General features: G+C 41.5%; 1 protein-coding gene across 2 annotated transcripts in view; it reads left to right on the top strand.

The window, feature by feature from the left end:
• MCM9 (minichromosome maintenance 9 homologous recombination repair factor) overlaps nucleotides 1–3,734 on the top strand; it is a 122,184-nt gene extending 118,450 nt beyond the window's left edge. The window contains exon 13 of one of the 2 annotated variants that reach the window (XM_054493084.2): nucleotides 273–3,734. In XM_054493084.2, the coding sequence (XP_054349059.2) occupies nucleotides 273–1,740 (1,468 nt within the window). In that variant the 3' untranslated portion in view covers nucleotides 1,741–3,734. The remainder of the gene's footprint in view (nucleotides 1–272) is intronic. The other variant, XM_063666538.1, reaches the window with a different exon arrangement.
• The last annotated feature ends 18,573 nt before the right edge of the window (nucleotides 3,735–22,307 follow it).

Genomic DNA, 22,307 nt, shown 5'->3' with positions numbered 1-22,307 from the left:
AGATCTCAAAATGTAGACAAACCTCCGATTTCATTTTCTTTATTTTACTACAATTTTAGGTTAAATTAGTGTTTATCTGAGTATGCAAATTGTATATTGATTTAAAAAAGGATTATTTCATTCTGCTGCTCTAGGAGGTTGTATTTGATATTAACTTGGAATTATGTGGGATTAAATCTTTAAGATGGTATCTCAGAGACTAAAGAAATAAATAAGTTAGCACAAATTCTCTTCCCTTCAAGATGTGTTTTATTTATTTGTCTCTGCTACAGGTTACAGAATCAGAGTGTGCACCAATCCCAACCACGGGTATTGGAGGTGGAGACTACTCCAGGATCCTTGAGAAATGGTCCAGGGGAAGAATCAAACTTCAGAACTTCATCACAGCAGGAAATCAACTGTAGCACGCATATCTCCTCTCCTGGAGGCAGCCCCGAGGGAAGCCCAGTTCTAGATCCCCCACCGCATCTGGAGCCTAATAGATCAACAAGTAGGAAACATTCAGCTGAGCACAAAAATAACAGAGATGACAGTTTAGATTGGTTTGATTTCATGGCAACTCATCAGAGTGAACCTAAAAACACTGTTCTTGTGTCTTCTCATCCCAAAACATCTGGAGAAAATATGGCTTCGAAGATCTCTAACAGCACATCTCAGGGTAAGGAAAAGAGTGAGTCAGGCCAAAGGAGCAAAGTGGATGTTGGGTTGCTTCCATCACCAGGAGAGACAGGTGTTCCATGGAGGCCAGACAACGTGGAGAGTAACAAGAAAAAAAGGCTAGCACTAGATTCTGAAGCAGCAGTCTCTGCTGATAAACGAGACTCAGTACTGACTCATCATGTCCCCAGGAACCTGCAGAAACTGTGCAAGGAAAGGGCCCAGAAGTTGTGCAGAAATAGCACAAGGGTGCCCGCACAGTGCACAGTCCCTTCCCATCCTCAGTCCACTCCTGTACATAGCCCAGACAGAATGCTGGACTCACCCAAAAGAAAGAGAACGAAATCCCTTGCGCAAGTGGAAAAGCCTGCAATTGAAAATGTTAAGCCTCCAGGTTCCCCTGTGGCCAAACTGGCAAAATTTACTTTCAAACGGAAGTCAAAACTGATGCACTCCTTTGAAGATCACAGCCATGTGTCGCCTGGTGCAACTAAAATAGCAGTTCATAGTCCTAAAATTGCCCAGCGTAGAACAAGAAGAGACGCAGCCTTGCCAGTGAAGCGTCCAGAAAAGTTGACAACTACCCCAGGAAACCAGATCTCCAGTCAGCCACAGGGTGAGACAAAGGAGGTGTCGCAGCAGCCACCAGAGAAACACGGACCAAGAGAGAAGGTGATGTGTGCCCCTGAGAAGAGGATTATTCAGCCTGAATTAGAGCTTGGGAACGAGAGTGGGTGTGCTCATCTTACTTGTGAGGGAGACAAAAAGGAAGAGGTTTCAGGCAATAATAAAAGCGGCAAGGTTCATGCCTGCACATTAGCCAGATTGGCAGACTTCTGCTTTACTCCCCCATCGGAATCCAAATCAAAATCCCCTCCTGAAAGGAAGAACCTAGGTGAGAGAGGCCCAAGCTCCCCTCCTACAACCACAGCTCCAATGCGTGTCAGTAAAAGGAAATCTTTTCAGCTCCATGGGTCCACGGAGAAACTGATCGTTTCTAAAGAATCCCTCTTCACTTTACCAGAACTAGGTGATGAAGCATTCGATTGTGACTGGGATGAAGAGATGAGAAAAAAGTCATAATTGGGAAAAGCTTTCTTGTCAAATCTCACCTTCTCCAACTCCACAGAGGACCTTCATGATATCAATATGGTATTTATAAATGTATAGAACGATTGGCCATATTGAGGATCACTCTGAATACTGGCTCCCCCTTAAGGCTTTCTAATTTCAGGTTAATCTTCATGACTTAAAAAGTTGTATAATCAGTTGAGGTCAGTGTGATACCAGCAGCTGAGCTGAATTAATTATGTTGTGCTTAATTTTACAAATGGAGTACTTGTATTCCTGAAGCTGTTTCTGATTTTTGTTTTGTTTTGTTTTTAAGGAGGAGAGGTTCTTCCCTAGATTATTTTCTTCTTTCATTCACTCAGGAACAAATGCCAAGAAGGTAGCACTCATAAATCTAACAAGGCAGATGAGCTCTTTTTCTACTTTGTTGTTGTTGTTTTTTTTTTTTTTGTATTTTCACCTGGAATGGGCTAAGTACAGTGAATATAATCACTTGGATGATTTGCCAAAATCAGATTATTTTTCTAGTATTATTTTTGTATTGATTTGTGTGGATCAGGTTAAATGTGACTAATGCTTTTCTTTCTTTGAGAGGTATCATTACAATTCCATGATGTTCTTAAAGATCTGGTAGCTGGTCAGACAGTACCTTTCTGAAGTACTGACCTGAGTTGTCCTTTCTTTCTTGAGCCAACATTTTGTACTTCGGATTTTTTTTTCTCTTGGGGACTTACCTTCAATCAAGTAAAATACTGTGATTAGAAGAAGAGAGAGTATGAGCCAGGCACAGTGGCTCACTCCTATAGTCCTAGCTACTCAGGAGGCTGAGGCAGGATGATTGCTTAAGCCCAGGAGTTCAGGGTTACAGTGAGCTGTGGTCACACCACTGTATCCAGCCTGGGTGACAGAGCGAGATCCTGTCTCTAAAAATAAAATAAATGAAGAAGAGAGAGTATGTGGTAGTCTCAATCAAACATCATGTCTCATCTACCCAGCTGGTTAATGTGGAAATGTGATTCCTACTAAGTTGTGATTCACTTGTCTTTAAAACCAAGGAAATTATGTACTGTTTTTGGTAAGAATAGATAACCTCAAGCTTTGTCTTTCTGTGTGCTTTTAAAATCACTTATTCCTTTGGATTCTAATAACCGTTATTAGGATTCAATAATTATGGACTTTCTCTTCTGAAGTGTGAATTTGTAAACTGATTAATTGTCAAAGGGACTTTTGGACATAGAACACTCAAGACTATATGTATTTTGTTTAATTTTCACTTCATTCAATTCATGCATTGAAAACAAATTTAGAAAATCCAATTTTTCTTAAGCATTTAAACGTTCTAAAATTCACTAATAAAATTTTCTGAAAAATTTTAAACTGTGAGTACAAATTCAGTGTGGCTGAGTCTTGAAATGATTGGCCATAATGAGCACCATTCTCTGAAGTTTGAAACACCTTAAACAGCTAAAAGACATGTATAAACAATGATTATAAAATGTATTATTTCTGTACCTATTTAATAACTTCCCAGTATACTATGATTCTTAATATATTCCTAATCTTTCAGTTTTATTGCTTTCCTGGGTTTCAGTGTTCTTACTAGAACTAAAGGAAAAGGAATGGAAATGGGTTTTTGACCAGTTGAATCTTGATCTGGGCGTGGTCTAATTATTTAGATGAGGATGACTCAAACCTAAGCCACAGTGTGGAGCTGACTTTTTTTAACAGTAAATTTTTAAGTCCATTTCTTATGAATTTTTGTCTTTGAAACTTGATATATTTTGCAGTAATTATGTATTCGGTTTTGCATGGCTGACAGTACCTAACCTATTGGCAAGTCATTAGGGTATTTTGATGTGTTATGTTATTGAAAATATTTGTATTCTTTATTGTGACTTTTGGTTTTAGAGGTTTCATTTTTAGTAATGAGAGATTTAATTTTCATAGTTACCTTGTCTCTTTAGGACACTGAGTAATTCATATTTTAAATTACATGTTGAATTGTCTTTCTTCCTTGGTCATTGTGTATGACTGCCGATGCCACCTTCTACCTGGTTATAATTTGTGCCCACCATGCATCCTATTATTTTGTGCTAATCAATTAATCCATTTTCCATTTTAGTACCTTCTGTCAAGATTTGGCCAAATTACCAGTTCCATATGTTTATTCTTTGGTACTTACCCAGATAGAAAGAACTACATACCTAAATATTTTAAACAGATACAATTATTAGAAGAAATAAAATACCCAATATATATTGAATATCTCTTATCTGAAATGCTTAGGCCTGGAAATGTTTTGGATTTTGGATTTTTTTGGATATTGGAATATTTGCACTATACCTATACTTACTGGCTGAGCATCCCAAATCTGAAAACCAAAATCCAGAATGCCCCAGTGAGCATTTCCTTTGAGTATCATGTCAGTACTCACAAAGTTTTGGATTTGGGATTTTTCAATTAGGGATATTCAACCTGTATAAACATCCTTCTTACTAAAATGTTAAACTTCTGTCACAGACTGTTATGTGTTATAACTGCCTCATTGTGCTTATATTTAATGCTCAGTCTCACAGCTTGGTCAAAGTCCCTTTATGTTGACCTGAATATCCTTTTAGCATTCTGATGCTTCTATAAAAGCATCCATGTTATCTGAAAACAACAGGATGTTCCATAACCATTTTGATTTCTTCATGCTCCATGTCATGGAATCAGCTATCCCCAAGGTACTCTGTTTCCTTTGAAGGTCAGTAGTGTTAGAGACCAAACTCTAGGCCTCAGGGTCTCCTGTGCAGGAGAGTCACTAATGGGCAAAAGTTCTTCCACTGCTGTTGGGTCAAGTTTAGTAGGTTCAGAGCTGGAAAGTGTTTTGATGTCCTGAGGTCACGTTTTATCCTGCTGTGTCCTACTTTTCTTATAGATGTGATTTCGTGATGACTAAAACTTTCTCTTATATGGTCTTTAATGTGTGTATCAAGGAAGCACATGGATTGTCTTGGGGGAATACGAACAGTCTCACAGGTCACATTTCTGTTCAATAAAGAGAGGTGTAAAAAATAACCTTTGGCCGGGTGCGGTGGCTCACACCTGTAATCCCTGCACTTTGGGAGGCTGAGGTGGGTGGATCACTTGAGGTCAGGAGTTCGAGACCAGACTTGCCAACATGGTGAAACCCCGTCTCTACTAAAAATACAAAAATTAGCTGGGTGTGGTGGCAGGCGCCTGTAATCCCAGCTATTCGGGAGGCTGAGGCAGGAGAATCACTTGAACCTGGGAGGCGGAGGTTGCAGTGAGCCAAGATCGTGCCACTGCACTCCAGCCTGGGTGACAGAGTAAGACCCTGTCTCACAAACAAACAAACAAAAAACCTTTAATTCTGAATCAAGTTGCCAAAATATTTTGATTTCAGTCCCAGTGTACTTCTTGAAAACATTTTAATAATGTAAAATTATCTAAACACAATAAAAACTATACTTAATTTTATTTGTGAGAGGGCTAAACCAGAATTTAAATTCTATTGTAACTATATGAGATAATGGAATTTTCTGATACTGTAAAAGATTAATCTTCAGTGCATATGTAGTATTCTAAAATGTATAATAGGAATTTTATTGTAATTTTTGGTACCTTATAGAAATATGAGCAAAACAAACCTATTATTCTGATATCTTTAACTCTGTGGCTTAATGCAAATTTTAAACTTTTTTTGAAGGTATACCAAAACATTAAACATTTATTCTTGGTTGACAAATTTTAATTCTAAGAAACTACACATTCTGGAGGCATACTTGATTTCTGTTCCTTCTCCATGTGCTAAACCTTCTGCTTAACTGGTGGAATGCTAGAGAAAATCCTGGGTTAACTCAGAGAGCTTGCCTTTAGCCAGTTCACAATATTTAGGAGTTCAGAAACTATCCAACCTTGAATTCTAGGTCACTAGAGACTTCCTGGGACCTGGTGAAACTTTCAGATGCAACTTATCAAACAACCAGTTTCCAAACCTATTAACGTCACAATGTAGGAAGCTAAGCCAGTGCATCTTCCTCAGTGTTCAAAATCATCCTCTGAGCTTGCTTTCCTTATTAACATTCAAGAAAGATAAAAGCACCGCGGCTCACATTAGTACCCACTCCAATTGGGGTGTTCCTGTCAGTGTTTTGTCTTGCATGTGACATAGACCCGCAGGTATAAGGGGAGCCATTACCCACACACATCCTCTTCACTGTCACTCAGAGGACATGCGCAGGAAGTGGTGGCAGCTGCCCCTTATGACACACTCTCAGTAGTTCTTGTATCTGTTCCACTGCCACACCTCTTCCTTAAAGGCTTGAAAATACATCTAAGGGTAATATTTGTAATAAAAGTGAACTTGACAAATATTAAACTAAATTTAACAAAATTGTGTCTGTAAATAGTCTGGTGCAAGATACAGTTTAAGGGAGGAAATGGGATATACATACTGGGCCAGGACTTACCAAGAAATGAATTAATTTCTGTATCTTGTGAATGCAAATTATTTTTAGGCCACTCTTCTTTATGTTTAGTTGGAATTGTAATGCTTTGGTGGAGGTGAACTGACAGAAAGCAAGCATTTGTATCAGGTGTGTTTTTATGTGGGAACAAACTTGGTTTAACATGATAAGCCAAACCAATGCTGGAATATTGCTTACTATTTTGAGATCTAACTTTTTCAGTGCTCAATAATACATAGACTGCAAGGTGGGCAGATTACTTGAGGTCAGGAGTTCGAGACCAGCCTGGCCAATATAGTGAAACCCCACCTCTACTAGAAATACAATAGTGGGGTGTGGTGGCACGCTCCTGTAGACCCAGCTACTTGGGAGGCTGAGGCAGGAAAATCGCTTGAACCCGGGAGGTGGAAGTTGCACTGAGCTGAAATTGTGTCACTGCTCTCCAGCCTGGACAACAGAGTGAGACTCTGTCTCAAAAAAAAAAAAAAAAATACATAGACTGGGTAATAGAACAAAACTAAGAACCAGGCGAATTGGGTTCTAGAACTAGCCAACAGTGTGGCTTCTCCGTCTTCAGTGGTCTTGTCCATAAAGGCTGAGGATCAGGCCTATCTATTACGTACTGCTGAGTTACAGAAAAGGAAACCCTCAGAAGCTAGCTGAAATAAAGGCAAGTTTGCTGTAGAGATACAGCAGAGAGTCTCATTAAGGACGGGCAACAAAGTCTCACCAGGCCGCATGGGCCCAGAACTGGAAAGTCAGGACTGAAACTGTTCCCTCAGCCTCTCCTGGGTCCTCAAGGTCCCGTATTGTTGCTTCTCTCAATGAGTGTGCTCCAGTTTCCTGTTCCTCCCAGCAGCCCCACGTTCTCTGCTCACTCAAGGCTTATCTGCTCCAGCTACTCTCTGGCTTTTGAACTACTTTGGGGCCTGGCTCCAGCTGTGACTTTCTCTGACCTTGCCAGATGATGCCCCACCTTCATCTTTCTGATTCAAGCTTTTTAGTTCAGATTCTTGGTGTTCATCTTGGCTCGAAAGGGAGTGGAGGATAAGGAGGAGAGTGGCCACCTGGTATAGACACAGCTGCTTGAGCTCTGGGTGGAGACAGTCTCAGAGAGTGTGGGGTGGGAGGCAGTGATTGGCCAGTTTACCGCATCTCTAACTCCCTGGAGCTTTTGGTTTAAGGTTCTATAATTATACCACTTCTATTGATTCTATTATAATTACTGAATTAAGAGAGCTTTAAGGCACTTGGGTCATCTTTGCCAAGGAGCTATGTAAATTCCTGACCTGACAGCAGCTAGGTGACTTACAGGGATTGCAAACCACTTTTGGCTATACGAGAAGTGCAGCTTAGGCCACACGCCACAGAGGGAGCTATTTATTGTGTCATTAGTTATCAAACTTCTGTTTTCCTGTGTATACATTGCTCACCATAACTACAGCATAGCTGTTAAAAATACTTAAATGAAAGTCAAAGTAGATGGGAGTATGTAAAGAGTATTACTCTGAAACATGTTTAGGAATAATCTCTGTGGTTAAGAGATACATATATTATTTTCCAGATTTTCAACTTTACAATTGCCAATAAAACAGGGACTAGATCCAATATGAGGAGAGGAAAATGCGAAAGTGTCTGAGGCCTGCTTTAATCCTGTTTAAAATTGTAGAGAAATGATAGTCAAGAATAATTTTAAACTGAGGAGTACTGCAATTTTGACCTCTAATGATCTTATTTTATCACTCTGGGAAATTAAGTTGCTTTTTCAGCAGGAGAATTAAAGCTATTTTGAAGGATCTTGCTGCCTTTGAGGGGACTCTGTGAATGCGGGAATGATGCTGTAGCCTGGGGCACAGTACATCCCTGGAGAGACTCCCTTGTTTGTAGACTTTGCCCCTAAGAACTAGTAACAGTGGAAAGAAAATTGTACAACGTGATCCATCCTGAATGAAAAGGTCCCTGCCAGACACTGTCTAGTTGTTTTTCTTCCCACTAATCATTACTTATTCATAAAAGTTATGAAAGCAATGAAATTTTAAATTTTGATTTTAAGTACTTATTTGCCCCCAATGAAATTTTAGTTACAACATAACAGTAATATCAATCATCATAAGATTAGTACTTAAGGTTTTCAAGACATATTTAATATATGACAACATTAATATTCACACAACCAGTACTATTTATAGATCAGGTGATACCCTATTTTACAAATGAGGGAAAAGCTCCAACGTTTAAATGATTTTTCTAAAAATGTCTTTTTACTTGAAAGAAGATGAAGTTCTGGAACATATGCTTCTAACTCCTTCCCTCACTTCTTACTGCTCCATTGAAAATAATATCTATTCATAAAGGGTAAAAGTTATCTATTTTAGTTGTTTGCTATGTGCTGGTTATTTGCCTAGCATTTTTCTAGTATTAACTCATTTAATCCTCACAACAGTCTATGGCATAGGTAATATTATCCTCATTTTACAGATTAGGTAATTGCATCTTAGAGACACTAAATAGCTTGATCAAAGTTACATTACTAGCCAATGATGTGACACCTATGTTAATTCATAAAGTGAGAGGAAAATATTACCTACAAGGAATTCACTTTGCCCTGCTCTTCATCCACTTCCCGCTGCCACACATCCACCTCTGCCGCAGTCTGCACTGTGTGTCCTGCCTTCTCCCCATTACAAGACATGGGTTATCCATGCTCTAGCCAAAGAAAGCCTTCCACCTGCCTACTAGATCCCATCCCCTTTGCCCCTCATTCCTCTGGGACATGGCTCCAGCAATTCTCTCTGCACTCCTGCTTTATCAGTGTACCCCTTCCACCAGCATACAAACATCTTGATATCTGTCCCATCTTAAACACACCTCTCTCGACCCTACTTCCCTCTTTTAGCAAAACTTTAGAGGAGTTGGCTATTCCCCCTGTCTCCAGTTCTTCTCTCCTGAACCCACTCCAGTGGGTTTTTGACATTACCACTGCATGGAAACTCCTATTAGGGTCATCACTGACCTTCAATGCTCGATTTGCAGTCCTTATCTTATTTAATTCTACACAGTTGATTACTTCCCCCTCCCCAAAATCCTATGTCACTTGGTTTACAGGACATTATATGCCTGTGATTTTCCTTACTAATCTCTTCTAGTCTCCCCAGCTTTTCCACTCCTTACCCAGTTTTCTCCACGTCTCTCGGATCTTGAATGTTTGAGTGACCCAGGGCCCTTTTCTATTCCCACCCATGCCCTTGGTATTCTCTTTCAATCTTCAGGCCCTCAGCACCCATCTTACGTGATGGTTTCTTTCCTGAACTCCAGACTCCTATATCTAACTCCTATTCAGTATTTCTACTTAAGTATCTAAAGGCCATCTCAACCTCAACCTATTCCAAATTATACTCCTGCTCTCATTCCCCTGAACTTGCTCCTTTCCCAGGCTGGTCCATTATGGTAAATTAAATGGAGACTTGATCCTTCCAGTTGCTTAGGCCAAAAACTTGTCATCTTTGACAATTTACTTTCTGTTGTACCTCACATTCATTCAGTCTGTTAGAAAATTCCATGGCATCTCTATTAAAAATATATCCAGGAGCTGATCACTTCTTCCACAGTTACTGTATCACACCCGTTCAAGCCACCATTATCTCTTGCTCTGCCACTCCACCTCCGTACAGACCATTCCCAGCACAGTAGTCAGTGATCCTGTTCATAGGTAAAGTCAGGTCATGTTACTTATCTCAAACCTTCTATCAGCCCATCTCACTCTGGGTAAAAGCCAAAGTCTTTATAATGATCTCTAAGGCCCTACTTGTCTGGCCACCTACTACCTCTGACATTGCACACCAGCCTCATTGCTGGTGCTGTAATATTCCAGACATGATCCAGCCTCAGGGCCATTTTACTTGCTGTTCCATCTGTGTAGACTCTGTTCCCCTGAATTATCAGGGAATCACACTCTCATATTCATCAAGACTTTGTGAAAATGGCGGGGCATGGTGGCTAATGCCTGTAATCCCAGCACTTTGGGAGGCTGAGACGGGGGGATCACTTGAGGTCAGGAGTTCAAGACCAGCCTGACCAACATGGTGAAACCCCATCTCTACCAAAAATACAAAAATTGGCCAGGCGTGGTGGTGCACACTTGTAATCCTTACTACTCAGGAGGCTGAGGCAAGAGAATTGCTTGAACCTGGGAGGCGGAGGTTGCAGTGAGCTGAGATCGAGCTCTAGCCTGGGCAACAGAGCGAGACTCTTTAAAATAAGAAGAAAGACTTTATGAAAATGTCATCTCTCAGTGATGCCTAACCTATTGAAAATTGCAAAACATTCCTCCTCTGATCCAATTTATCATAGCATCTTTACCATCTCATATAAAAGTTATTTTATTGTTCTAGGTACTAACCAAGGGTGAGGGAAATTGAGAATGGATAGTAGAGGAAAGAGAGAACATCAACTGCTCCTTCCAGATCAGCTGCCGTGGTGGAGGCTGTGGCTCATGCCACATCTGGCACAGTACCTGCAATTGGCACTGCTAGTTGGTGGAACTTGGGGTACTCTACTGTCTTCCAGAATCTATCTGATTTGTGTAGGGGCCAGACTAATGAATTACATTTGCTGGGGACTACCACTCTGCTTCCTTTAGGTTTTTAAGGGTGGCACTAACTTCTGCCATTTGCCCCAGGAAGTTTTTAGTTTTCAGTCTTGCCCAGAGGGATGTGTGGAGGCAGCTTGAGAATCCTTTCCCACTGTGTTAGCTTTTGCCACAGGCCAAAGAGCCAATGTGAGCATGTGAGTGTTCTGCCAACTCCACCTATTGTCCATTTCAGTTATACTTTCAAGGACCAGTGACATAACCATGGCCTTTCCTCCAGTCAGTGGGCTCTGAGTCCAAAAACTGGTTCATGTACAGAAGCTGGTTAAAAAATTGTGACTTTTTTTTTTTTTTTTTTTTTTTGAGACGGAGTCTCACTCTGTCACCCAGGCTGGAGTGCAGTGGCATGATCTTGGCTCACTGCAATCTCCACCTCCCGGGTTCAAGCGATTCTCTTGCCTCAGCTTCCGGAGTAGCTGGGACTACAGGCCCGCACCACCGCATCCAGCTAATTTATTATTATTTTTTGGTAGGGATGGTGTTTCACCATGTTGGCCAGGTTGGAAGAATTGTGACTTTTTAGTGGCACAGCTGCCTTCAGCCACCTCCTTTCTTCTGGCTGTATTGATTAGGGGCCTTGTTAAAAAAACACAGATTGCTGGCCCTACCCCTGGAGTTTCTAATCCAGCAGCTCTGGACTGGGGCCTGAGAACTGATATTTCTATCAATTTCCCAGGTAGTGCTGATGCTGCTGGTAGGGAACTGCATTTCGAGACCACTGGTACAGATTCTGCAATACCCTTGTTGACTTCCCTTCTGTCTTGCCTCTAGGGATTCTAGCCATTTCTATAGATCTCTGTGAGTCCATTGCCCTACCTGCCACTCTGACCTTGCGGCTTACTGAAACATTTGCTTCTACCTTGCACCTGACACTTAAGCATTGTCACCTGGCCTCTGTTTTATTCTGGGACCTTTTGTCTCCATATTGACCAATCATTAGCTGTGGGCTGCCCTGGGGAAGGGGGCATGGCTTTGGGCTGAGACTCTCTGCAGCTGAAGGCAGTCTCTGGAGAGGGCTTCAGCTGTGAGCTGTCAGCTGCCAACACTCTCAGCAGCTGGAAAAAGTGGGCTCATCGATCTTCAACTGGGAATTTGGGCAGTGCACCTCAGCATCTACCCTGTCTGTCTCAGGCCAAGACTGGGGTGAGAGGAGTGGGGCACTTGCCTCAGGCACAGAATTTAAGGGGACACAAAACATTCAGTAATCAAGATAAATATTTTGGCGCACTATTTTAAAAAATCAAAACAAAAATTCATGACAAACAGATTATCGGATTTTTAAATAAAAGATAAGATCAGTGTTCCTGATTTCTCCTTTTGCCTTTGGACTCCGATGTGGCTTAGCATGGCATGTTTTCTCAGGCCGCATGAGGGCGGGGCTTTTGCCTGCTTTGCTCACTGATGTACCCCCAATGATCAGTGGTGTGTCTGGGCATAGTAAGTGTCCGATAAATATTAGTTGAGTGAGACATTTGAAATATTTGAGGGAAGAATTACCATTCAGCTACATTTCTCATTTCTCATCTCTTTCTTTTTCCCAGCTTTTCCCACTAGTGTTGACTGAACTCAAGAGGCTGTTTTCACATTAGAGTCAGACTTGAGGGGGAGCCATGTATGACTTAGGGAAAATAACTGGCCAAAATAGGATGCAGTTCACTATAAAGGGCAATCATGAGGTGTGAATGTTTAAAAATATTTTTTCTTTTTTTATTTTAGAGACAGGGTCTTGTCTTGTCTCCCAGGCTGGAGTGCAGTGTCACAATCATAGCTTACTACAGTTTTGAAGTCCTGGGCTCAAGTGATCCTCCCACCTCAGCCTCCCAAATAGGTAGGACTTGGGAGACTGAAGCAAGAGACGCACGCTACCATGTCTGGCTCATTTAAAAAAATGTTATTGTAGAGACAGGTTCTCACTATGTTGTCCAGGCTAGTCTTGAACTGCTAGCCTCAAGCAATCCTCTCACCTCAGCCTTCCAAAGTGCTAGGATGACAGGCATAAGCCACCATGCCTGGCCTAAAGGTATCTTATTAATTGATTTCATTGTCAGATTTAATGGATATATGTAGTGTGCTTCATTGTACTAACTATAACTATTGTCCGCTTGTATAATTATGAAGTAAGAGTTTTTTAAAATGCTCAAAAATCACCCTGCCCCCAAGTATAGATGGGTTTAGAATTCCAGGAGCAAAAGTGGAACAGAAAGCCATGGTACAGAGTGGGAAGAGTAATGGTCAGCAGGTGTCCCCTCCGCCGACCCCCGCCACCATGCTCCCTGTTTCAGTGGGATGGAGGGGAACCCTGAGGGAAGCTCGAAGGCAGAGGTTAGTAGATAGAGCACCTTCCGGGGTAGTTGGCAGCATTTTGGCACGTGATGCTGGAAGAGGATGTGGCCGGAGCTGCCAGGCACTGAATCCAGTAAGTTCTCTCCCTACTGGGGGGCCTATTGTCACCACATCCTACCTTCTTTGCACCCAGAGCCAATTCTAACTTGTTTTTTAAGCCAATGAAAGGAACTTGGGACTGGGCGTGGTGGCTTACTCCTGTAATCCCAGCACTTTGGGAGGTGGAGGCGGGCAGATCACCTGAGGTCAGGAGTTCAAGACCAGCCTGGCCAACATGGCAAAACCCTGTCTCACAAAAATTAGCTGGACCTGAGAAATCTCAGAATCCGGTGAGCTGAGTAGTCTTGCCCCTCTCTGGAGCAAGAGCAGAATACGAAGACTGCTAGGGTGTTGCTGGGCCTTATGGAGTGTAAGGACTGCAGTCCTCCCAGGCTTGGAGAGACCTGGGGGAGTCCATGATGGTGAAGATGTGGGAGGGTGGAGGAAGTGACTGGGACTGAGCACCTGCTGTGTGCTAGGCATCATATTAGACACTTTGTGTACACACACACACAATAGTCATGTGCCGTACAACAGTGTTTCTCTCAACAATGGAGCACATTTACCATGGTGCTCCCATAAGACTGTAACAGAGCTGAAAATTTCCTGTCACTTAGTCTTGATGATCCTGACCCTGTATAGGCCTGGGCTAATGTGTGTTTATCTCTTTGTTTTTAACAAAACAGCTTAAAAAGTTAAAAAAAAAAAAAAAAAAGTAAAAAGCTTTTGGAATAAAGATATAAGGAAAAGTATTTTTATACAGCTCTACAATGTATGTTTTAAGCTAATGTTATTATAAAAGAGTCAAAAAATTTTAAAGTTTAGAAAGGAAAAAATTTACAATAAGCTAAAATTTATTGTTGAATGAATATATATGTATAATTTTTTTGAGACAGGATCTTGCTCTGTTGTCAGGCTGGAGTGCAGTGGTGTGACCATAGCTCACTGTAGCCTCGAACTCCTGGGCTAAAGCAAGCCTCCTCCCTCCCAAGTAGCTAAGACTAAAGGCACATGGCACCACACCTGTCTAATTTTTAATTTATTTGTAGGAATGGGATCTAACTATGTTGCCCAGGCTGGTCAAATTCCTGGCTTGAAATGATCCTCCAAAGTATTGGGATTACAGGCATGAGCCACTACATCTGGCCCAGAAAAATATTTTTAAAACAAGTGTAGTGTAGCCTAAGTACACAGTGTTTATAAAGTCACAGTAGTGTATGGTAATGTCCTAAGTCGACATTCACTCAGCCCTCACCCACTCACTCACCGAGAGCAACTTTTAATCCTACAGGCTCCTTTCATGGTAAGTGCCCTATACAAATGTGCCATTTTTTCTTTTATATGGTATTTTTACTGTACCTTTTCTGTGTTTTGGTATATTTAGAGACACAAATACTTATTTGTGTTACAATTGCCTACAGTATTCAGTGCAGTAACATGCTGTACAGGTATGTAGCCTAGGAGCAATAGACTACGCCATAAAGCCTAGGTGCATAGTAGACTATACATCTAGGTTTGTGTAAGTGCACTTTATGATGTTTGCACAAAGATGAAATTGCCTAATGATTCATTTTTCAAAATGCATCCCCAACACTAAGTGACACATGACTGTATATGTATAATAGATACAAGATATACAGCGAGATATTTATTTAGTTCTCATAGCAATTCTGTGAGAAAAGTATCATTAGCCCTGCATTATGGATGAAAACAGGATCAGAGGGGCTCAGTGAATTTTCTAGGTCACACAGCTAATACATGGATTGCAGTGGAGCTGGAACTGTTTGGTTCCAAAGCCCGTGTTCCATCAACCATCTTAGGACAGCTCCCAAAAGAAATGTGACTGTCAGAGCAAAGGCAGGTCATGACCAGGTAGCCGAAGTCATAAGGTTTCTTGGTGCATCTCCCATTCACTCACTGTTTGCTTCCGGAAAGAAAAGTGTAGGGCAGCCCTTTCCTGATGTGTACTAAGCCAGGGCACCTGTGTTGAGATGAGAGTGAGCCAAAGGGCACTGGTTGGTAAGATGAGGTGGAGGAGTATTTTAATTTTTGGAATTTGGGAAGCAGACAGCTTTACTTTGTAAGGTTGGAACAGCAGCAACATCCATTACATATAAACCAAAAATCTTTACTGTTTCTGAATTTCCTAGATTGCTATTATTTGGTCCTAAGTTGAGTATTTCTTCCATAGAAAGTAGTAATTATTCCTCTACATGCAGACCTCAGCAGCTGCTCACACATTCCAGAGCAGGGGAGTCCTTGCCTTGGGCTTGGTTCAGCATCTAAGAAATACAGTGACATTGCTGGGTGGCAGCACCTTGAGACGCAGGGCAGAGCCGTCCACGTAGAGCACATTGAGAATGACGACCCTGGAGGATGGCGAGGTGTGGCCCTGCAAAAGATTCCTTTTTATTTTCCATCAAATGTGCTCAAATACTATATATTTTTTCATGAACAACTTTTCCTCGCTCAAAAATTAACAACTAGACCCTGGAGCACCACCGTGAAAGGGTTTTTGTTTATTTCCTGCTCTTGCTTGCTTGGAACAATGATTGCTCTAACGAGTGAATAGTCAGCCCTGGAAACAGAATCTAGGTCAGCCTGTCCTTTCTGCTGCTTCCCACCACTAGGGGGCAGGAAGCATCTGATAAATGAACTAAAAAGGCTGGAAACGCGTGCATTGACAAGCAAAAGCCGGAGGCTTGCCTGCTTGCAATTCTCATGATGAAAACATTTCTTCAGAAATCAGCCTCATTTGAGCACTTCTGGCAGACACAGAGGCCAGCTGAGGAGTGGGCCAGGAGAAGGGGAGGGCGCCTCAGGAGGCGTGTCGTTTGATCATTTTGGAAAAACCGCTCTATTTTCTGAAGACTTTGAAAATGCATACCTAGAGAGCAAGGCTGCGACAGGGCTTTGAAACCCCCTGAGCCATGAGGTCAAGGTCCATTTTATAGAAACCTGTAATCTGAAAGAATAAACATTTAATAATGTGATTCTTTTGGGAGGTGGGGGGCAGGCGCTCAGATTCCAAATCCACACGTCCTCAAAGGGGTTTTGTTCATCAGAAGCTTTTTTAAAAAAAAAATCCCAGAATCCCACACAAGTGATAGACTGCACAGAGCGATGCACAATTTAGCATCTATACAGGTGTGAGGATGGAGAGAGCACTGGATTAGGTGCCTGGCTGCTGCTACTCACTAGTTTTGTGACCACCAAAACCTAAGCTGCTGTACACCGACAAAGCAGCACAATATCTCCTTTGTCGGATTGCAGCATCAACAACAAGCATTTATCCAGCCCCTACTGTATGCCAGGCAGTGTGCTAGGCACTGGGGAGATGATGAATGATAAGATAGGCACGGTTGGTCACTGCCTTGTGAACATGACAACCCAGTGAGGATTTTTTTTATTATTATTATTATACTTTAAGTTTTAGGGTACATGTGCACAACGTGCAGGTTAGTTACATATGTATACATGTGCCATGTTGGTGTGCTGCCCCCATTAACTCGTCATTTAACATTAGGTATATCTCCTAATGCTATCCCTCCTCCTTCCCCCACCCCACAACAGGCCCCGGTGTGTGATGTTCCCCTTACTGTGTCCATGTGTTCTCATTGTTAAATTCCCACCTATGAGTGAGAACATGCAGTGTTTGGTTTTTTGTCCTTGCGATAGTTTGCTGAGAAGGATGGTTTCCAGCTTCATCCATGTCCCTACAAAGGACATGAACTCTTTTTATGGCTGCATAATATTCCATGGTGTGTATGTGCCACATTTTCTTAATCCAGTCTATCATTGTTGGACATTTGGGTTGGTTCCAAGTCTTTGCTATTGTGAATAGTGCCGCAATAAACATACGTGTGCATGTGTCTTTATAGCAGCATGATTTATAATCCTCTGGGTATATACCCACTAATGGGATTGCTGGGTCAAATGGTATTTCTAGTTCTAGATCCCTGAGGAATTGTCACATTGACTTCCACAATGGTTGAACTAGTTTCCAGTCCCACCAACAGTGTAAAAGTGTTCCTATTTCTCCACATCCTCTCCAGCACCTGTTGTTTCCTGACTTTTTAATGATCGCCATTGTAACTGGTGTGAGATGGTATCTCATTGTGGTTTTGAGTTGCATTTCTCTGATGTCCAGTGATGATGAGCATTTTTTCGTGTGTCTTTTGGCTGCATAAATGTCTTCTTTTGAGAAGTGTCTGTTCATATCCTTTGCCCACTTTTTGATGGGGTTGTTTGTTTTTTTTCTTGTAAATTTGTTTGAGTTCTTTGTAGATTCTGGATATTAGCCCTTTGTCAGATGAGTAGATTGCAAAAATTTTCTCCCATTTTGTAGGTTGCCTGTTCACTCTGAGGGTAGTTTCTTTTGCTGTGCAGAAGCTCTTTAGTTTAATTAGATCCCATTTGTCAATTTTGGCTTTTGTTGCCATTGCTTTTGGTGTTTTAGACATGAAGTCCTTGCCCATGCCTATGTCCTGAATGGTATTGCCTAGGTTTTCTTCTAGGGTTTTTATGGTTTCAGGTCTAACATTTAAGTCTTTAATCCATCTTGAATTAATTTTTGTATAAGGTGTAAGGAAGGGATCCAGTTTCAGCTTTCTACATATGGCTAGCCAGTTTTCCCAGCACCATTTATTAAATAGGGAATCGTTTCCCCATTTCTTGTTTTTGTCAGGTTTGTCAAAGATCAGATGGTTGTAGATATGCAGCATTATTTCTGAGGGCTCTGTTCTGTTCCATTGGTCTATATCTCTGTTTTGTTACCAGTACCATGCTGTTTTGGTTACTGTAGCCTTGTAGTATAGTTTGAAGACAGGTAGCGTGATGCCTCCAGCTTTGTTCTTTTGGCTTAGGATTGACTTGGCGATGCAGGCTCTTTTTTGGTTCCATATGAACTTTAAAGTAGTCTTTTCCAATTCTGTGAAGAAAGTCATTGGTAGCTTGATGGGGATGGCATTGAATCTATAAATTACCCTAGGCAGTATGGCCATTTTCATGATATTGATTCTTCCTACCCATGAGCATGGAATGTTCTTCCATTTGTTTGTATCCTCTTTTATTTCACTGAGCAGTGGTTTGTAGTTCTCCTTGAAGAAGTCCTTCACATCCCTTGTAAGTTGGATTCTTAGGTATTTTATTATCTTTGAAGCAATTGCGAATGGGAGTTCACTCATGATTTGGCTCTCTGTCTGTTATTGGTGTATAAGAATGCTTGTGATTTTTGCACATTGATTTTGTATCCTGAGACTTTGCTGAAGTTGCCTATCAGCTTGAGGAGATTTTGGGCTGAGACGATGGGGTTTTCTAGATATACAATCATGTCATCTGCAAACAGGGACAATTTGACTTCCTCTTTTCCTAATTGAATGCCCTTTATTTCCTTCTCCTGCCTGATTGCCCTGGCCAGAACTTCCAACACTATGTTGAATAGGAGTGGTGAGAGAGGGCATCCCTGTCTTGTGCCAGTTTTCAAAGGAAATGCTTCCAGTTTTTGCCCATTCAGTATGATATTGGCTGTGGGTTTGTCATAGATAGCTCTTATTATTTTGAGACATGTCGCATCAATACCTAATTTATTGAGAGTTTTTAGCATGAGGTGTTGTTGAATTTTGTCAAAGGCCTTTTCTGCATCTATTGAGATAATCATATGGTTTTTGTCATTGGTTCTGTTTGTATGCTGGATTACATTTATTGATTTTTGTATGTTGAACCAGCCTTGCATCCCAGGGATGAAGCCCACTTGATGATGGTGGGTAAGCTTTTTGATGTGCTGCTGGATTCGGATTGCCAGTATTTTATTGAGGATTTTGGCATCGATGTTCATCAGGGATATTGGTCTAAAATTCTCTTTTTTTGTTGTGTCTCTGCCAGGCTTTGGTATCAGGATGATGCTGGCCTCATAAAATGAGTTAGGGAGGATTCCCTCTTTCTATTGATTGGAATAGTTTCAGAAGGAGAGGAATGGTACCAGCTCCTCCTTGTACCTCTGGTAGAATTCGGCTGTGAATCCATCTGGTCCTGGACTTTTTTTGGTTGGTAAGCTATTCATTATTGCCTCAATTTCAGAGCCTGTTATTGGTCTATTCAGAGATTCAACTTCTTCATGGTTTAGTCTTGGGAGGGTGTATGTGTCGAGGAATTTATCCATTTCTTCTAAATTTTCTAGTTTATTTGTGTAGAGGTGTTTATAGTATTCTCTGATGGTAGTTTGTATTTCTGTGGGATCAGTGGTGATATCCCCTTTATCATTTTTTATTGCATCTATTTGATTCTTCTCTCCTTTTTTATTAGTCTTGCTAGTAGTCTATCAATTTTGTTGATCTTTCCAAAAAACCAGCTCCTGGATTCATTGATTTTTTTGAAGGGTTTTTTGTGTCTCTATTTCCTTCAGTTCTGCTCTGATTTTAGTTATTTCTTGCCTTCTGCTAGCTTTTGAATGTGTTTGCTCTTGCTTCTCTAGTTCTTTTCATTGTGATGTTAGGGTGTCAATTTTAGATCTTTCCTGCTTTCTCTTGTGGGCATTTAGTGCTATAAATTGCCCTCTACACACTGCTTTGAATGTGTCTCAGAGATTCTGGTGTGTTGTGTCTTTGTTCTCACTGGTTTCAAAGAACATCTTTATTTCTGCCTTCATTTCGTTATGTACCCAGTAGTCATTCAGGAGCAGGTTGTTCAGTTTCCATGTAGTTGAGTGGTTTTGAGTGAGTTTCTTAATCCTGAGTTCTAGTTTGATTGCACTGTGGTCTGAGAGACAGTTTGTTATAATTTCTGTTCTTTTACATTTGCTAAGGAGTGCTTTACTTCCAACTTTGTGGTCAATTTTGGAATAAATGCAGTGTGATGCTGAGAAGAATGTATATTCTGTTGATTTGGGGTGGAGAGTTCTGTAGATGTCTATTAGGTCTGCTTGGTGCAGAGCTCAATTCCTGGATATCCTTGTTAACTTTCTGTGTCATTGATCTGTCTAATGTTGACAGTGGGGTGTTAAAGTCTCCCATTATTATTGTGTGGGAGTCTAAGTCTCTTTGTAGGTCTCTAAGAACTTGCTTTATTAATCTGGGTGCTTCTGTATTGGGTGCATATATATTTAGGATAGTTAGCTCTTCTTGGTGAGTTGATCCCTTTACCATTATGTAATGGCCTTCTTTGTCCCTTTTGATCTTTGTTGGTTTAAAGTCTGTTTTATCCAAGACTAGGATTGCAACCCCTGCCTTTTTTTGTTTTCCATTTGCTTGGTAGATCTTCCTCCATCCCTTTATTTTGAGCTTATGTGTGTCTCTGCACGTGAGATGGGTTTCCTGAATACAGCACACTGATGGGTCTTGACTTTTTATCCAATTTGCCAGTCTGTGTCTTTGAATTGGAGCATTTAGCCCATTTACATTTAAGGTTAATATTGTTATGTGTGAATTTGATGCTGACATTATGATGTTAGCTGGTTATTTTGCTCGTTAGTTAATGCAGTTTCTTCCTAGCCTCGATGGTCTTTACAATTTGGCATGTTTTTGCAGTGGCTGGTACCAGTTGTTCCTTTCCATGTTTAGTGCTTCCTTCAGGAGCTCTTTTAGGGCAGGCCTGGTGGTGACAAAATCTCTCAACATTTGCTTGTCTTTAAAGTATTTTATTTCTCTTTCACTTATGAAGCTTAGTTTGGCTGGATATGAAATTCTGGGTTGAAAATTCTTTTGTTTAAGAATGTTGAATATTGGCCCCCACTCTCTTCTGGCTTGTAGAGTTTCTGCCGAGAGATCAGCTGTTAGTCTGATGGGCTTCCCTTTGTGGGTAACCCGACCTTTCTCTCTGGCTGCCCTTAACATTTTTTCCTTCATTTCAACTTTGGTGAATCTGAAAATTATGTGTCTTGGGGTTGCTCTTCTTGAGGAGTATCTTTGTGGCATTCTCTATACTTCCTGAATCTGAATGTTGGCCTGCCTTGCTAGATTGGGGAAGTTCTCCTGGATGATGTCCTGCAGAGTGTTTTCCAACTTGGTTCCATTCTCCCCGTCACTTTCAGGTATACCAATCAGATGTAGATTTGGTTTTTTCACATAGTCCCATATTTCTTGGAGGCTTTGTTCATTTCTTTTTATTCTTTTTTCTCTAAACTTCTCTTCTCGCTTTCTTTCATTCATTTGATCTTCCATCACTGATACCCTTTCTTCCAGTTGATCAAATAGGCTACTGAGGCTTGTGCATTCATCACGTAGTTCTCGTGCCTTGGTTTTCAGCTCCATCGGGTCCTTTAAGGACTTCTCTGCATTGGTTATTCTAGTTAGCCATTCGTCTAATTTTTTTTTCAAGGTTGTTAACTTCTTTGCCATGGGTTCGAACTTCCTCCTTTAGCTCGGACTAGTTTGATTGTCTGAAGCCTTCTTCCCTCAACTCGTCAAAGTCATTCTCCGTCCAGCTTTGTTCCGTTGCTGGTGAGGAGCTGCGTTCCTTTGGAGGAGGAGACGCGTGCTGATTTTTAGAGTTTCCAGTTTTTCTGCTCTGTTTTTTCCCCATCTTTGTGGTTTTATCTACTTTTGGTCTTTGCTGATGGTGACATACAGATGGGGTTTTGGTGTGGATGTCCTTTCTGTTTGTTAGTTTTCCTTCTAACAGTCAGGACCCTCAGCTGCAGGTCTGTTGGAGTTTGCTGGAGGTCCACTCCAGACCCTGTTTGCCTGGGTATCAACAGTGGAGGCTGCAGAACAGTGGATATTGGTGAGCAGCAAATGTTGCTGCCTGATCGTTCCTCTGGAAGTTTTGTCTCAGAGGAATACCCAGCCGTGAGAGGTGTCAGTCTGCCCCTAGTGGGGCGTGTCTCCAGTTAGGCTACTCGGGGGTCAGGGACCCACTTGAGGAGGCAGTCTGACCGTTCTCAGATCTCCAGCTGCGTGCTGGGAGAACCACTACTCTCTTCAAAGCTGTCAGACAGGGACATTTAAGTCTACAGAAGATTCTGCTGCCTTTTGTTTGGCTATTCGCTGCCCCCAGAGGTGGAGTCTACAGAGGCAGGCAGGCCTCTTTGAGCTGCGGTGGGCTCCACCCAGTTCGAGCTTCCTGGCCATTTTGTTTACCTA

Source organism: Pongo pygmaeus, chromosome 5 (genome assembly GCF_028885625.2).
Source record: "Pongo pygmaeus isolate AG05252 chromosome 5, NHGRI_mPonPyg2-v2.0_pri, whole genome shotgun sequence".
NCBI lineage: Eukaryota > Metazoa > Chordata > Mammalia > Primates > Hominidae > Pongo > Pongo pygmaeus.
The sequence above is the reverse complement of the archived record's forward strand: the minus strand, read 5'-3'. Positions and strand labels throughout refer to the sequence as shown.